The 17,626-nt window shown below is 39.3% G+C and overlaps 2 protein-coding genes and 1 long non-coding RNA gene across 5 annotated transcripts; 2 read left to right on the forward strand and 1 right to left on the reverse strand.

Annotated features, from left to right (window-relative positions):
* Positions 1-203: 203 nt before the first annotated feature.
* LOC139606838 (E3 ubiquitin-protein ligase TRIM39) lies at positions 204-13,875 on the reverse strand. Of its 3 annotated transcripts, none has more exons than XM_071459217.1 (15): positions 11,207-11,377; positions 8,756-8,897; positions 8,177-8,426; positions 5,625-5,809; positions 5,314-5,418; positions 4,573-4,668; positions 3,262-3,495; positions 3,014-3,161; positions 2,502-2,549; positions 2,320-2,346; positions 2,146-2,210; positions 1,723-1,833; positions 1,440-1,558; positions 1,069-1,165; positions 204-956 (listed from the first exon to the last, which is right to left on the reverse strand). In XM_071459217.1, exons 2-15 carry the CDS (start codon positions 8,894-8,896, stop codon positions 804-806), a joined length of 1,779 nt encoding a protein of 592 aa, XP_071315318.1. In that variant the 5' UTR covers position 8,897; positions 11,207-11,377; the 3' UTR covers positions 204-803. The 3 variants fall into 3 exon arrangements, with proteins under 3 accessions (XP_071315318.1, XP_071315319.1, XP_071315317.1); XM_071459218.1 differs by lacking the exon at positions 11,207-11,377 and adding an exon at positions 13,797-13,875 and having other exon boundaries at positions 657-956; XM_071459216.1 differs by lacking the exon at positions 11,207-11,377 and adding an exon at positions 12,857-12,990 and having other exon boundaries at positions 657-956.
* LOC139606841 (uncharacterized) lies at positions 12,863-14,108 on the forward strand. The gene is made up of 3 exons (XR_011684700.1): positions 12,863-12,980; positions 13,117-13,192; positions 13,971-14,108. It is a non-coding gene; the product is annotated as an uncharacterized lncRNA (long non-coding RNA).
* A 2,062-nt stretch (positions 14,109-16,170) lies between these two features.
* Positions 16,171-17,561, forward strand: LOC139606939 (ladderlectin-like). Its single transcript, XM_071459393.1, has 5 exons — positions 16,171-16,378; positions 16,501-16,610; positions 16,725-16,859; positions 16,951-17,056; positions 17,184-17,561. The coding sequence occupies exons 1-5, from the start codon at positions 16,318-16,320 to the stop codon at positions 17,252-17,254; spliced, it is 483 nt and encodes a 160-aa protein (XP_071315494.1). The 5' UTR covers positions 16,171-16,317; the 3' UTR covers positions 17,255-17,561.
* The last annotated feature ends 65 nt before the right edge of the window (positions 17,562-17,626 follow it).

Consider the following 17,626-nt stretch of genomic DNA (forward strand, 5'->3'; position numbering starts at 1 on the left):
TCATGACACAAAAGCTGAATATTTTTAGCGTGTTGTCTGCAGCGCTGCCACCCACCCTGCTGAAGGGAAATATACTGAATGTGTGTTAAGTATTCTAAAATAATATTAACAGTAATCATTTCAAGATAATCAAGACCTTCAATGCTTTTCTTTCATACCAACAATTACACTGTAAAATAAAAGCAGCATTTTCTCTTGTTGTATTTTCTTGTCACAGTATTTTAATTTATAATGAATACAACTTAAAGCTCTTAATCAGTACATGTATTTGCCTTCTTGCCATGAGTTAGACAAGATCAATAGCACTCATGTCAGCAGCTGCTTAACCTATCTTAGCATATAAACTAGAAACAGCTTCACCTATAAACAGCCTCAACAGAGCCAGGTGTTTTCTCTTCTGCTATCAGTCCTTATGCTAAACTAAGCTAATCGGACACTGGCTGCAGGTTCATATTTTAAGGTGCAGATATGAGAGTATGGTATCAATCTTCTCGTCAAACTATCAGCAAGACAGCGAAAGTCAAACTGTACCTCTAAAGCTCAGTCCTGAAATAATGACCACAGAAATAATGCTCAAATACAGTTGTCCAGATTATTGCAACATGTCACTGTTTTATTAAATGATCAGGGAATCATTTAAGATTTAAGATCAAAATGTTTCACCTATATATAATATAAACTATTCACAGTTGGACGCTGACATCTGTCGAAAGGATTATTTTTCTTTTTACAAGGAAACCAAGTGCATGAGTATGTATATAAAAAAGAGAGGAAGAGAGCTCATAATTTTCAGGTGTTTTCTGTCACTCTGTCATGTTTACTGGTGTGATAATCAGCGGCCCGTCGTTCTTTCCTGATTTATTAGTACAAGGGCTGAAGAACGGGTAGATGCATTCAGTGAAAGTGTCATTGAAAGTGTAGATGTGGATTTTAGCATCAACGTTGTAGAACGACACCTGTAGAGAAAAAGGAGGTCATTCAGTATAACAGAAAAAACACAGTGAGGGTAAAATACTGCATCAGGACCACACTATTAAACCTCATCAACCTATTTTTCCCATACTGCACCTGTCCTTTCTCAAAGTCCACAAATACCCCAATCTTATGGGGTTGGAGGTTCAGATGGACGTCTGTGGAGGGTTCGGTGCGAAAGGCATACTTGTTCCTGAGGAGAGGAATGAAGAGGAGGACAAGAGAAAGTAGAGGATAGTTAAATACAGGAAAAAGAACGGACGACGAAAAGAATAAAAAAAATTAAATGAAAGGAAAAGAAATGATGAATATTGAATATTTTCTATTGCTTCTTAGGACTTTTAGACTTTGAGATGTTTATCCGAGTCCTTGAATCTTTTTTCTCCTCATAGGTTAAGTGTCAGAGGTACTTTCCTGAGCACGTGTCACATGTTGGGTAATTAAATGATGACTGATGCAGAACTCACTTGTTTCTTAGGCTGAGGAACCAGTATCCATTGACTGGAGTAACTTCAATCTTCCCCTTCCTGTTGATGGATTGCCTGGCCACCCCCAGATCCCAGTCCGTCTTCCCGCCCACCTCCACCTCCACAGGGAATAGAACATACAGTTTTAAAATCATCATCTTTACACCACTGCACAACCAGACATTATTTTGCAGTATATTCATGTATTTCCAGGAAGTTCACAGGCAGATAGGATTGTTTTCTGGGTTGATCAATACATAAATACTGAGGGGGATCATCTTACCTCCCAGTAGTGTCTCCCAGACGAGATCGCCTCCCTCCCCAGGACACAGACGACTCTGTCGAACCTCGCTGGATTGTCTGGAAGCAGCTGGTGTCGGTCTCCACACCTCACCTGCAGAATGACACTTTATCAAAACTGGACTTCACAGACATTTGTCACATGGCAACCATTTTGATACAGTATAATGTAGATGTTGAACTTTGTCTCCCATGTGATTTATGCAAACCTGAAAAAGATCTACTTTGCCTTCCAAAAATCAAATTTTAAACAAATATTCAAGATTGTAGAGAAATTTTCATGTGGGGTTGTAAATGCAGAGCTTTAATCTGACTGAGTGATTTACATGCTGTATTCCTTTAAAAACAAGCATACATAATCATTGATTATGATTAATTAATATCTGTAATTTAATAAATGTCTCACACTCTTCAAGTCCTCTGACAGAATCAGTCTTGGATGGGCAGTGTTGCAGTCCAGAGTTACATCCACTGTGAAGAAAGATGAATTTTGCCGTTCAACCACATCTGCAAGCTGACTATACTGTATGTCTCAACTGTATTATTTTCCACTGAATTCAGTTCAGTTAATGTAAGATACCTGCATACTCCTGCACCCTCTTCATCCCTGCAGAGAAACAGAAATGTTTCATTAAAACAGTAAAATTAATTCTGTATGAGATCAAGCTTAAGTTTAAGTTTAAGCTATAATCAGCAAATATAAGGTGGATGGCAGATATGTATGATTAGCCTGTTTAAGGTGGAGAGGGAGGGGACACTCACTGGACTGTGTTCGGACTGGACTGGGTTCAGGTACCAAGGGAGGAAAACCTGGATAGGAACGAGACAAAATGTGTCAAATAAAACTGTGAAAAGTTGTGAATGGAAAAAGAAATTTAGGTAGGGCCCCTAAAAAAATGCAAAACTCCTAAAAATGCCAATATTTATGGAATAAATTTGCCAAATTAGGGAATTATAACCATGAAAACAAAAGACAGGAAACCATTTCAAAACCTCAGTGAACAGATGATAATGAATTCTACCACTTGAGGGCACCAGATATATACTTCATCTATTGCGGTGCTGTTATCAAGGTCTAGAGCAGTTGACCCTTTTTTCTGATGTCAAAACAACTTAGTCTTAGTTTAGGCTCAAAAACTTTTCCAACTAGGCTTTAGATATCAATCAGTACTGACCCACTCGTTGTCATGTTTCTACATCCCCAAGGCTCATTCTCAGTCAAATCTCTTTGTTGTTACCTTTGGGAACCAGCCCCATGTTTTCAAGTCACTGACCTGTTTCTGCAATATTCTTCAGCTGTTCCTGGAACCTCTCCATCAGAGCTACCAGAGACCTGTAAATGGTCCCTGTTCCCAGGTCCGAGTTCACAGACACTCCAGACCAGTCTTTGGCAGGTGGAGGACTGGACAGGACGGGGAAAGTCTGGAAAGTAGGTGGAAATAAATAAAAGGGTATTAAATGACCCAGAAGTTAGATGTCCCACAATGGTTTGTACATGTCTGAACCTTAGATTCTCACCAACCTTGACACAGTGACTGTGGTCGTCCGACTGGGCGAGCTCGGCGAGGGTGCTTTCTCTCCTCCGCAGTTCTTCGACCTCCAGCTCCAGCTGTCGTATCATGGCGTCGGCCTGGTGCTCGGCCGCCCTTCGGCTCATCTCCATCACCTCTATCAGCTCTGCCTGGGAGCGCTCGATGGCAGACACCAGTGCGAAAAACAGGCCAACACTGCCTGCTGTCTCTCGCTCCACCGCCATCTGGGGAAAGTAAAAGTGTGAGACTTAATATCTTTTTTATTAGCTGCACTGAGATTCCTTTATAAGGTGTAACTCCAAAACAGATGGAAATATGCATAAGTAACTGATTCTGGACAAGATTTACAATGTCAGAAATGCACAGTGCCAAAATTCAGGTATAAATTAATGCAAATCTGGCTAAAACCCTGGAAATTTGGTCAAATTCTTGAAAATCAGGGAATAATATGAGTGGACTTGAGCACAACCTCAACATTTTAAGTAAAACACTTGAAACCCTCAAAAGTTTTTGGAAAACCTTGCATAAAATATTGTTCAAGCCCTAAAAATTCAAGAAGAAACCCAAATGAAAATGTATAAGAATACAACCTGGTAAAACCCCAAAATGGAATAAATAACCCAAATCAGGGGATCAAACTGTCTAATCTGTCTAAAACTCTGAATAATTGGTCAAACCCCTAATTTTTTTTAGAAATAAACCAAAAATTCAGATGAAACCAACAAAAATTTGGATGGAGCCCCAAAAGTTTGGATAAAGCCAACAGACGCACACCTCAGCATCTGGGTAAAACCCCAAGAATTATTAATAAATCCCCCATATTTGGGAATTAGGTAGAAACCCTTAATACTATGTCAAACCCCTAAGAATTTGAAAATAAATTGAAAAATTCAATTGAAAAACAACTTATGGACTAAATACCCTCCAAATTCAAGACAGAAAATAGACTTGGAAATGTGGGTAAAATCTTGAAAATCTGGTCAAGTCTATTAAAATGAGGGATTAAACTAGAAAATTCCAGTAAAACTTTCCAAGATGTGAACTCTGTTGGAGCACCAAGACTCAAGGATAAATACCACCTTAAAAATGTTGATAAGCCCAGAAAGAAAAATAAAACCTAATGTGTGTCTGTGTTTGTGATAAAAAAAAGCTGATAAATGGATGACAGGTGGATTTACAGGTTTATCCCACATGGCTGTGGTATTTAAGAGAATGTGTGTGTGTGTGTGTGTGTGTGTGTGTGTGTGTGTGTGTGTGTGTGTGTGTGTTTGTGTGTGTGGGTGTGTGGGTGTTTGACTTACCTCCAGTTCAGCCACTGACATTCTGATCTCTTCGATCTTCCTGATTCTCTGTCTGATCATCTCCTGGATTTCCTGCTCCAACACACCGAGCTGTGACTATACACACACACACACACACACACACACACACACACACACACACAAAACAGTGGCAGCAGCGTTAACAAAACATCCTATAACTCACACTTCTGCTGTTTTCCATCCAATACAATGTTAAAATCTTGTGTCCATAGTGAAAGTCATTTTCTGTCCACTCCTCTTTTTTCATTCTCTGCTTCCTCTGTTATTATATATATATATATATATATATATATATATGGATTTATATTTATGCCTTAATTCTGAGCCCTTAACCAGTGCTTCCCTGCATTTCTTGAAACCAATAAATCTTTAGAACAAAAAACGGCAATTAAGAATTTTCCTCTCCAACTTCCTCCAAAACATAACTTACTGTGTGTGTGTGTGTGTGTGTTTCCTCAAAGTGTCCTGTTGCACACCCAGGGTTGAGGCACAAATGTACAGTAATGGCATAAACATCCTTCCAGATTGTGCTGTGTCATTAAATTGACCTATCTGACTCAGGTTTCCGAACATGAGGAACTTGTTTCTATCGCATGTCAACAATCGCCCGCTTATTAACAGTGTGCCTTTTCTTTTTTGCTCTTCCTCTTTGTTTTCTGAGTAAACTGAGTGATTCATTCCAAGCACCTATCCGTTGTTGTCTGCTTTTTCTTTTCTTACCTTGGTTTGCATCCATTCATCTTCGATAGGCACTGTGTCATGATCCGGATGGTACTCAGTCTCGCAATCAGGACAGATACACACTCGGTCAGTCCTGCAGTAAATCTGACATCAACAAGAGAAAGTGTTTCGTTGTCAAACCTTTATCTGCCTTAAAAAGAGGAACACAAAGTCAAACTGTATTCTCACTTATACCTCAATAAATTATCAACATGCTTGTTGGATTTCAAGCACAAAGAACTGCAGGAAACTGAAATGACAGATGTTAGTTTATGCAGGTAAAAGTATTAGTAAAAGTATTAGTATAGTACCATAATTCCCCTGTGGTGGATCTCACAGAGAGGGAGGCTCTGGCTACTAGCAGCCCCGCTCACGGTGAACCTTCTCCGGCCGCTGGAGCGGGAGAATGACGGAGGAGGCAGGTGAGATCCGGAGGAATGGTTCAGGGCTGCGATGGGACTGTTGTTTGGTACTGAAGAAGCCAGTGAGGTTGTAACTGGTGGGGAAAAAAAACGTTGGGATGAAGTTAGCTTCCAAAGTAGAGGACACAGGGATTGAAAGAAAAATCGGAAAACCTGTAACCCGACGTACTCAGTGGATTTGAATTTAGAGAAGTAATCGCAAAGAAACGTGTTTTAGCCACTTAAAAAGCATGCCCACAGAAAAAAAGCTAATATCATCTTAAGTGTGCGATATAGTTAGATTATTTTCACAGCTTTATCTCGCCTTCAAAAAGCCCTTTCCTTTGGAACTAGATTTTTTTCAACCGTTAAACTGGAGTATTCCTGCGCTCTAATGCACCACCAACTGATCTGCGGAGTAATACAGTGTGCGCGGTAGATGCAGTTGTGCGTAGTAATATGCTAGTTCAACAGTTCACTATAGTCCATGGAGGAAAATGGTTGACGGCGAGATAAAGCGGAGAAAAAATTCAAAATATGTCGTACACTTTGACCGATATTCACTTTTTTTTTTTTCGTTGGGCATGTTTTTAATTGGCTAAGACACGTTTTTGCGGATGGCCCCGTCCAAGGCAGCACATCACTCAGCTTCTGTGCGGTTGCTCCCGCCGCTTCACAAAACCAGGAGGTCGCTGATCTGAATCTACTGCAGGTAACACACCTGACACAACCCCACTTAAAATAACCCAAAACTATCACTTCAATATCTTCAGTTTATTAAATTTGTTTTCTGAAGGTCAGAAATCAGTTTTACTTCAGGAAGACGATGGACTCTAACAACGCTAACATCGCACAGACGTCAAATTTCGGTTGGAAACTAGCATCAGATTAAAATCCAACACCAGCCAACTGAGATTGTGACGTTTAGCAGAGGTTGGGTTTTGCTCAAGACTACAATGTCAATATTTTAAATGTTGGATTTCTGTTACTTAACAACACATCTTAAAATTGACACAATACCAATGTCAGCTGGCATCAGTATTCCACATCAAATAGACGTTGGCATTAGATGTTTTCCTGACCAGCTCTGGTCACCTGATGAACCGACATCAACCAAATATCACTGTTACTTCATGCAGGGAATTGTTCGACATAAGTTCAGTCAGGTTAAATAACACTGAATATTCTTATTTTACGACTCTTTAAAACTCTAACAACATTTATTTTTAGGCTCTAGATTGCAGTGCTGATCGGTCAGTCACTGTTCAGTCCAACACAAATAAAAAATATCTGCTGGATGAATTGTCATTAACTTTCGTAAAGACATTCATTGCATTCTATTATGCAAATTAGAAAATGTTAGCATAACATCTTAAACTAAGACGGTGAACTAAACATGAGCATGCTAACACGCTGACGTCAGCATTTACATTCACAGACCTGCATGTCTGAAGACTCTTTGTCTTGCTAAAGATTGCTGCTGTGCAACATAGCTCTGACGGGACAATCATGCATCATCTGCAGAATGTGCAACTAAACTGAGCCGACAGGATGTTGAAGTCATTTGTTAGCACGGCTCTACTGATCCAACACGTTCAGTCTTCTGAGAGTTCACCTGGAGCACCATCCACGACATCCAGGCCATGTGTTTGATGGATGACTATAGATTTTTGAAGTGCCAGCACCTGTAGACTCAGGCTGCCAGTATCGTTTGTGTGCAACTTTAATTACATTACATACATTCATTTGGCTGACGCCTTTGTAAGTGTTCCTACAGCTAGATCTGTCATCCACACGCATAGAGTAAATGAAATATTACACTTATTGAGGGCAGGCGATCACCAGGAGGTGGTTGGAGTGCGTGAGCATTCAAAGCTGTTAGTCCAGAAACCGGTGTCATCACTGAACTTTATCTGTATTAAACTGGACTCAAATCTTCTAACTTTAACCAAGTGCTGGGAGTGTAAACAGAACCATAAGTGTAATGATGCTGTAGTCACAATAAGTGGATTATGTACTGTAAAATCAGATACTCTGGAAGTAATCTGTGAATATTATGCTGAATCATTCAGTATCAACATATTTGTGACTTGCCAAATACCTATATTAAATCTTAAAGGATACTTCCATTTATAATGATATATTTGGTAATATCCCGAAACAATATAATAATATATTCTGACCTCAGTATTTAGATTTAATCTAACGTTATTTCACTTTTTTTTAAAATCTTTTTTCTAATGACTTTATAAATTTTAGATTTTGATGTAACCCCAAAACTTAAACCCTAACCCTTCCTTGTGTGAATCTTAGGTATTGAAAATAGCTCTGTAAATAGGTTAGTATTATTATTGTAATTATTATCACTGTCTGGTTGGTGAATGACATTTACAGAAGGGTTGATATTGTTCATATATTGATCTAACTCTGAACCTAAATCACAGCATGAGTCTCTGTCTTACCTTGGTATTGAGCCTCATTGGTCATTGTCATTGGTGGCTTTGGCGGAGTTGGAGGCAACCTCTTCTTCAGTTCATCAAATAAATCATCTGGTAATGCTCCATCTCCTCCTCTCCCCCCTCTCTTCTCCCTCCCTACGACTGCCCCTCCCCTCATGGATCTGAACTGCTCGGTGATCTCTCGCAGCGTCCTGTTGATGTGGAGGTCCGGCTTCTTCTGGAAGGTTTTCTTGCACAGAGGACACTGGCAAACCTGAGAGAAAGTGGAAAAGAATAGAATTTGAGGATGAATGGATGGATTCTTGATTTTTAAGCACAAACACATAATCTGCATTATTATAATGCTACTTTTGGTATTAGCCCCAGTTTGTGCCTCAGCATTACGTCACATGGGCATCACAGAGAAAGAAAGAAAGAAAGGAAGGATGGGCAAGGACGAAAGGAAGGACGTACACAAAGTGAAGGAAAGAAGATGAATACAACAAGACAAAAGAAAAATAAAGGAAAAGGACAAAAGAAATGATGGAAGAAAACTGTAGACTTTAACCTGACATTTACTGGTACACACTCACTCACACACACCTTACATCCATCCCAGTATCTGCTGATGCAGGCCACGCAGAAGCTGTGGCCGCACGGCGTGGTTGAAGGGTTGGTGAACACATCGAGGCAGATGGAGCACTGGAACTGCTCATCGGACAGAAAACTGCCGTACAAAGACATCCTGTGGGAGAGAATGACAGAGATGTCTTCATCTGTTCTTGATGCATAACACTGTCCACAGGCATGGGCAAAATTGCTACTACTGTCCAACTATGAGGATGGAGACATAGATCACAAACCCATTCATAGACAGAAAAATACCTCAGCAGCTACAAACCAGATTATCATGAAATCCGTTTAGATGGTCTCCGGACAACAGATTAAACTTTTTTCCATTTCTGGACATAAGGCCAAAGGTAAAATGGGCCCAAAATAAAAAGGTCATCTTTCTTCAACCCTTTTGATTACAGTCATAACCCTGGTAACTCTTTAAGTTTTACAACCAAGAGCTCAGAATGCATTTAAGAGATACTGAACTAAAGTTACGGAGGCACAGTCACAATCTATATTTGAGAAAATCTAAGGTGTTTATCTGGCCTATTTTTTCATGGATGGAAAAGTGAACATAAGGCCTGTAGTAGGACCTTTTTTGTAGAAAACAAGTCTGAACAGATTGTGTGTTACCAGCTTCTGCAGTGATACGAGGATCCTGCATGATCCAATTTGTGTGAGGAGTGAGTCCAGTACAGATCAAAACTCACCTGACGTAGTGCAGCCAAGGCCAAAGCAACCCATGGACTGAACAGTGTATTTTAACATTAACCAATACGCATCGTTACCATGATTTTATATCATGAATTCAAACTGCCAGATTTCCTTTAATTTATCTGTACACACTCGTGGTTCCCAGAGGGATGAATGCTCATTCGTTTGGTGACCCAGTAACCTTTGTTCTAGTTACACTTTTGGACCAAATGCCTTTAGGCCAGATCTGAAAGAGAGTGTAATGGGCACAAACTTATATATTTGTTTGTTTTACATGGAAGTGTGCCATGACCACAAAGGCAAGGCAGTGAAAGGGGGGAAAATAGAGTGAAGGAAGTTACAAAGAGCTGAAGTTTTGAGTGATAAACAGACACATTATATAACACACACATATCTCCCCTGCCGCCACAGATCAGATTAGGTTGGAATGAAGTGGGGCCGGATTCTGCTCTGCATTATCACGTACGGCACATATAAACACATGTTTGTACAGGTGACATTTGAGTTGATTCTAGAGTCAAATCTATTTTTAAATAGCTTTTAATACCAGTAGAACTGTTCCAGTTTTTTAGGGGGCTGACTATCCCAGCATGCTCTGGGTGAGATGTGAGGACTGCCCAGGATAGCTTACATGCCTGTTATAAAGCCAGCATATACAGTACAGACATTTATTTTGAGGATGTGGGAAAAATCGAGACAAACATGTTAAATTCCAAAGCCAAATAATCATTAATTAAAAGATTTATACTCTACTGGAAAAATAAATAAAAGAGACAAGATATTTGTCAGACATTTAAATGACAACAGTACCTAAAATAAACCCTGTACTCATAAAACATTGAAGACATCTGATTGCACTGACACATAAAAGCTGAATTAGTGACAAGTCATATGTATGTATGTACTAGTGTTAGCAAGTGTAAGTGGCTCGTTTACAGTAACGACTCCACTAATTTAGAATCACACTCCACTGTCTCATGATGGACAGATCAGTCTTTTTGGTTGCACAGATTCTTCTTCCTTGTCAAAACCTGGTGCGCACATTACCCAAAATGCAACTTGACCAAAGATGTGGGTTAGAGAGTCGTGTGATATGCTGGTAACAAATAATGTAGCCTGAAGCTGCTGCCTTCAAGCAGAGCTGAAGGGCCGGCGACAAAGGTCTCGTTAGCTCACTTCTTTCTAACTCCACATCCCCAGGTGGTTTTTTTTTTCATTTTCAAACTTGTAGTCTTTAGTTTCAATCAGAGGGAACATATGAAGTTTGTGCAGCTGATTCTGGTCCCATAAAAGGGGAGTTCCCCTTAAATAAAAGTTTAAATGCTCCTCTGTAATAACTACATATTCATTAATACCTGGAATTAATCTGTAATCAGTCTTCAGATATGATTAACTAACCAAGAGGTTAGTTAATGGCCATTTTCATGTCATGTCATCTTTTTAACTTTGTCTGAGTTTGTCAATTAAGAAGCAAGAATTGAACTCAAACTGGTTTCTTTTTTAAATCTTTATTTTTTTTGTCTTTTTCTCTAATCAAGAGACAAATGATTGAAAATGTTGCAATTTCTTAAGCACAAACAGCAGAGAGCCTCTGGTTCCAGCCAGTGGAATTTTATATAAGCGTAAATTGACTGTCTTTGGGTTTCGGACAAAATAAGGTATTAAAGTAATTGTTTGTTGCATCTTGATGAGCACTAAACATGAAATAAGAGTAAAAGCTGATACCTTAGTGCAGGTGAGAGGATTGATGTGGTTGTCGTCTTATTTCAGGGTCTGGTGTAAAAGTATATCCAAAAAGTTCCAGTGATGTACAGAAATGTTACTTAGATTTTGTCTTACGTTAATCACTCACACTCGCGCTCGTGAAGTGTGTCTGCGTCTCAGGCTGTGAAATATAAAGGTTTGTGTGAGGGCTGTAATTTTCCTTTTCTCACAGAGAGGAAAGTCACACCACGCCCACTCACCAGTCCTGCAGCATTCACCTGTTCGCCAGGTCAATGCGGCAGGACTGGTTACAGTGGGAGAATCATACACGCATGCGCACACACCCACACACACACACACACACACAGAGTAGGTCAAACGGCCACAGTTTCTACGTGCAACCTACATTTCTAAAAATTGTCAACAACATTTCTTTTTTGTGTTTCTCAGTCAGGGTGAGTCAAGTAGTTTCCTTGAATCATGGGAACAATTAATCAACTTCCTTGAAATGAAAAGAACTGCACAAGTACACTGAATATAATGCATTGTTTTGTTTTTCTGGCCTGAAACGTCACCTGCAACCTGCCCAGAACCAAATCTTTAACTCTTTAACATGAAAAAACGCAACCTTCTCATTCATTTGAATGGGTCTGGTCAGTCAGTGCAGTGTGGCTGTCAAAGCAGAGGGCTCAGTGAAAATAACGCCAAGTTGTGCAGCAAAAAAAGGTGATTGTGACCAAGTGGCAACATCCGAGGCTGAAAAATGAAGCCAACACAGAAGTGTCAAAAACTGCACTCCCATGTTAAATTATCCATCTTTACAGCAGAAATAAACGTGTTTACAGCCCAGTACAAAAAAACAGGTTTGGTCTCTGTAGATAATTTACCCCTTCATGACAACTGTATGGTTCCAGTTTTTTTGTTTGTACTTCTAAAGTTAATTGGATACAGTTTTTAACATCTCAAAAGTGTTGTCTTCATTGTAATGTTGCCAGTTTTGCACACTTTCGTAACATTGAACAAATTCCAGGTGGCTCTTACATGTTTTGGTAAACTAAGCTAATCATATGTTTATAATACACCCTCTGAGCAGCGATACATCTCCAGGGCGGATTGGAGGCTGCGTTGAGTCGCGATCGGAAAGTGACCACGGCCGCGGCTGGCTGGTTACCGTGCTTACCTCAGTAGAAGATAAGACATGATAGACACCAGCGTTAACATTGTCATTGCTTTCCACCACTGGAGACAGCTGTTGGTGAGTAAAGGAGTGAAGTTTGATGCTGACCTCATGTTTTTTCTAGACTGGTAAGTAAACAGCTGTTAATGCTAATGTTAGCTATGTAGCAATAGCAAAAACTTACTAGAAGCTCCCTTAATGATGCATTAAATAGTGTATGATCTTGTCTTCAACCTTTATGAAGTAATGAGTGAATTACAGTGGCTTAACATTTTGACTATGGATATATGATAACATATGATTCAATGAAGATAACAGATAAGCTAAACACAGAAATAATGATTTTCTGTTTTGTTTTTTGAATCTTTTTTTTTGGCACAAGATAAAAAAAACAGACTCCTTCCTCTCCTTACCCTGCAGCTCATAATTTCTGTCTTGATAATGGTTACTGTACCATGACCTGCAACTGAAGGACAATGGCTTCGATGACTCACCGTGGTCTGGATATTGTGAGACGCTCTTTGTGACAGGAGCTCAGTGATGGCATGAAAAATAAAAATAACCCTTCTTATCCTCTCCTTGATCTGTGCCAAGACTCTTCAAGATCGATATGGAGGAGTGAGGAATGTGCTTTCTGCCGTCTGCATGTTTGTTTTTTGTTTCTTTGTTCTTTCAACTCCTTGCACACCTTTGTTTGCACAAGTTGTTCGGACCAGTGTCATCTTACATTTTTCACGTTTCTCATTCCTTTCAGCTAATGAAGCGCTACCACCAGAGCGAGATAAGTGGACTCTCCGACAGCTCGTACCCAAACAGGATGTTGGGCTTTTGTAAGAAAACATCTTCCTTATATATACATACAGCAGTAAATTATAGTACTGTTTTATTGATGCATTAATGTGTGAGCGGTTTTTAATTCTGTAGTTGGTTTAGGTGAAGATGATTTTAGACTCTTTATACTTTGTGAGATATTTTTAAAGTTTGATGGAAACTCTTAAAACCTACACCTGCCAATTGACTCCAGTTGATTAAATACTGATGAAATTTAGTGGAGTTGCAGCACAAAATGAAAAACTCAGCTGCACGTACTTCGTAGTTGTATTTCACCACAGTACTTGGCTGGTGCTTGAGTGTTGCGTTTTAATCTGCTTGATTTACACATAGAAGATGTGATTTCAGATAAAATTAACTGTAAACATTTAATCATCTCCCAATCAGCAGTACCAGCTGTTCTTTTCCTCTTGTACATTCTGCACTGTCACTTCTCTGTTGGTATTGCACAGTGAGAGCTGTTGCACAATCGCAGTTAAGTGATAACCCCACCTGCACCCACAGATAGAAAACTGGTGAAGCCAAGACCGAACCTGTTTCCTCCGGCCTGTGCATTAAGTTCTGTGGATTAGTAAGTGAGATCCAAGATTTCACGTGGCTCACCTGTGCGTCTCCCTGCCCTGCACACCTGTGGCTCGTTCCCTCCTCCACCGTTGCCTTGCACCAACAGCAGTGGCACATTACTGATTAGTTTACCTACAATAAACACAGTGTTTTAACCTCAGTCAAACTGCTCATAGACATTTCTCGCTGTTGATATTTTTACTCATCAAACAGGCAGAAATAATATATTTTAACTGGAGACCATCTTGAAAAGGGATCACACCAGCCGGATCAGCATGTTGACATCCTGAACCATGAGCCCAGAGTACTCAGGATGATGTAGTACTACTCAGTATTTGTGGGTTGGACGACAACTATCTTTGAACTCTGCCTTCACCTTCATCTTGATGTCAACTGTACACTTGTAAAGTTTTGTGTCTTGCTGTGATGCTATCATGTTGACATCTGTCCACAAACATATAAACACCTGGAAAAGTACTCAAAACCACCTCTGTGCTGGTCCCTGCTACAGTAGGTGTCTCCTGGACCATATTTTACCATGATGACAGGCTCACAAGGTGAAAACAATAGCAGCCACACTGTCAGTGCTGGTAATAACTTTGTTCCAGTTCCTGGTCTCTAAGCGTCCATGCTGGCTCATCAGTATGCCTAAGTGGAACACCTCATTGATATTATTAGTTACACCTGTGCTTTTCCTGTTGTGACACGTCAGAGTTTCGTTGTGTTAAAGAGTTTTCCTTTCAGGCCCATTTACCCACCTGAACTCCTTTTCCTTCCTTGCTGTTGCTGTTTACCAGTTTCCTTCTGGACACATCTGGTTTAGTGTGATACTGTAGCTGCCTCTCGTCTGCAGCTGGAGCCTTTTAAAACCTTACAACACAATCAGTTACACAGTGTGTGGCACAGTGTGTGGCTGATATTGATTTCACCTTGTGAGTCTACAAATGACATCATGACTTTGAGAAGCTGGGAATGAGATATTGCAGATGGTTGTTGTTTGCCTTCTTTAAATTAAAAACTTTACATGATAATCTGTGATAAAGACATAAGTAAACAGTCAAATTTAGATCATCTCTATTCTTTTATCTCATCTTTACCAAAATGGAAAACACAACTATAGTTACAAAAACCCTCTCAGTGTAAAATACTGTTATATTTTATTTTAGTTTTTATATTTTATTTATTTTCTCTACATGACTTGCAGGACTCACTCATTTGAGCCTATATCCACTAACATCCTCATTACTGTGTTCAATGCTATTGCATTTCTCAGAAGTGGCAGCGTCTTAAAACCACAAAAGAGAAGCTGAAAACATTATCATGCTGCTGCATAATTTTTACCAAGGAAACTGTATGGAGAACTCGGTTTAATTAACGCTTCGTCATTGTCAAGTTATTTTTATTTTTAATGCTTACCTTAAAGCTTTGACACTGTATCAGTTGATTGACAGAAAATTAATTGGCAACAATTTTGATAACTGATTAATTGTTTAAATAATTTTACAAGAAAAAATACCAAATATGAAAACATCTTTGTGTTTTGTGCTTTGAGTACCTAAACATAACCGTAAAAAAAGTTTAATAGTGCCGTGGTCAGTACAAGTGGATCAGAAAACAAACATTTCACTGATTCGTTCAGTATCAACACAGTTTCTTGCTACATATGAATATTAACAACATATTCTCATTATGTTAGAGAAAGAGAAAATGTAGTTGCAATTATGTTTCTTACAAATATTATATATAACTGTAACCAACTCCAAGAACTAAACTTATTGTAAGTTATAGACTTAAAGACTTGAAGAAACTACTTGTAAGTTCTGCTATTGCTAGATAGCCAACATTAGCGTACTACTGTTCCCATAGGCCCATTGAGCATTCCTTCCATTATACAGTGTTTTTATGAAAATCTTGATGATGGGTGCTTTAAGGTCAGGGAAAGACAGTGGTTTCGGTTAAATGTCAATACAGTAAGCACATAAAGGTTATTGTGGACATTGTAGAAAAAACAAATTAAATATGTCGAAGAGTCTCTGGATAAGTTCAGTATCAACATTTTCTTATTATGTTGATAAAAAAACATCAGCTGGGTGGTGTTACTTCTCTGGGATAAAGTAACCCATTTTTCAGACGTTTCTCAAAGCTCTGAGCAACTTCAATTAAATTGATAGAGATTCCGATACAATGAAGATTTATTACATTCTCCTTCATTAAACCCTGAGCACATAACACTAATCCTGTCAGTGTGGCCAGTTCCAGTAGTGAGAACATGTCTTCACATGATGTGGGCGTGCCCCAGCTATACTTGGCTTAAAATTTTACCAAGAAATGTCAACAAACTTAACTCTGAGGTTTTTTTTCTGTCACAATAGATAGATGAAAAGATAACATTTTATATATAAGAGCTGGAGGGTCAAAGCGTGAGGTGGATGCTGGAAGAGAAGAAGATCGTTCTCTCTCTCCACCTCCTCTGCTCTTCTTTCTCACATACCCTCTCTTCACAAGTATTAGTGACTTGCCTGTTCATCATCATCATCATCATACAATCATCACCTTCACCATGAAGACGCTGGCTGTGTCCGTGCTTCTTTGTGCCATGGTGGTTTTGAGCAGTGCTACTGGTAAGTATTAATCCCAAAGGTTTGTGTTTTGTTTGTGTGTGTAGCTCTAAGATGATGAATCACATCAATCACAAGTGCTAATCCAGATACAGTGCCTGAATTTCTTCTCTATTCCACTTCAGCAAGGAGAAGTTTGGTGCGGAGGTCAAGAGGTTGTCCCGCAGGTTGGACCAGGATCCAAAATCGCTGTTACCGCTTTGTTCCAATTGCGCATTCTTGGAGTAAATCTGAGGTAATTAGGTTAAAATGGACTCAGTGATGAGATGCTTCAACATGTTTGTTTTCATGCATTCTGTAATTACTAAGTTATTTTCTCTGTGGCAATTCCACTTCATCTCCACTGCAGAAAAACTGTCTGACCATGGGTGGACACCTCGCATCTGTGCATAACGCTGACCAATATCATGCGATTCAGAGGATGATAACAGAGATCACACATGGGTTTCCAAATGCTTGGCTTGGAGGCACTGACTGCCAAGAGGTAGGCTATATTATCTTTACTTTACACTCATTCAAATATAATTTATTAACTTATCTATTCATACAGTTTTCAATTCTCCTGTGTCTTTTAGGAGGGCACGTGGCTGTGGACTGATGGTACAGCTTTTGACTATAGGCACTGTGGCACATTCAACAACGGCTGGTGGAACCAGCACTGTTTGCAAATGAACTATGGAGGTAAATCACAGTGAAAACATTATTTCTATCAAGTGTTTGATGTATGCATGGTGTGGATGATAATTAAACAGTTTCAGCTTTTTTGTTCTGTGGTATTCAGTGACTCCTGTGTTCTTATTACTTACAGACCACAAGTGCTGGGATGATCTGAAGTGCTCCACCAAACTTCCGTCTGTCTGTGCAAGAAATTTGATCTGAGTCCGTCAAAAGCACAAAAACACTGGCGGATGTGTTTGCGTTTATATTTGCAAAATCTTTGTCTTCACATCATCACGCTCATATATGATATAAATGATCTATGTATCATTTTACATCTTCTTTACTATCGCTTTAACGCTACATAAGGAACTAAGAGACATAAACAGGAGCTGGATTGTCTCTTAGGCCTTTTGTCTTTAATAGGAGAAGACTGTTATTGTGTGATTGTCTTTTAGCACAGCCTTACTCTAGAGAGTGAACTGTTTTTCCCTATGCAAAAATAAAAGGCTCAAGCAATGAAAAGGGCTGTATTTGTGAATCTGTATTAAATCTGCTGTTGTTGATGATATATCACTCTCACATTAGACAACA

The sequence above is a fragment of the Trachinotus anak genome, unplaced genomic scaffold (assembly GCF_046630095.1).
Source record: "Trachinotus anak isolate AG129_WGS33_773 ecotype Australia unplaced genomic scaffold, CSIRO_AGI_Tana_v1 ptg000023l, whole genome shotgun sequence".
Classification (NCBI taxonomy): domain Eukaryota; kingdom Metazoa; phylum Chordata; class Actinopteri; order Carangiformes; family Carangidae; genus Trachinotus; species Trachinotus anak.

Coding starts and splice junctions, on each gene's coding strand:
- LOC139606838 (XM_071459216.1), bottom strand. CDS start 12,909: ATGCCATCACTGAGCTCCTGTCACAAAGAGCGTCTCACAATATCCAGA. Junction 8,898..12,856: donor CTCACAATATCCAGACCACG/GTGAGTCATCGA, acceptor TCTCTCCCACAG/GATGTCTTTGTACGGCAGTT. Junction 1,166..1,439: donor TTCCTCAGCCTAAGAAACAA/GTGAGTTCTGCA, acceptor TCCTCTCCTCAG/GAACAAGTATGCCTTTCGCA.
- LOC139606939 (XM_071459393.1), top strand. CDS start 16,318: ATGAAGACGCTGGCTGTGTCCGTGCTTCTTTGTGCCATGGTGGTTTTG. Junction 16,379..16,500: donor GGTTTTGAGCAGTGCTACTG/GTAAGTATTAAT, acceptor ATTCCACTTCAG/CAAGGAGAAGTTTGGTGCGG. Junction 16,860..16,950: donor GAGGCACTGACTGCCAAGAG/GTAGGCTATATT, acceptor TGTGTCTTTTAG/GAGGGCACGTGGCTGTGGAC.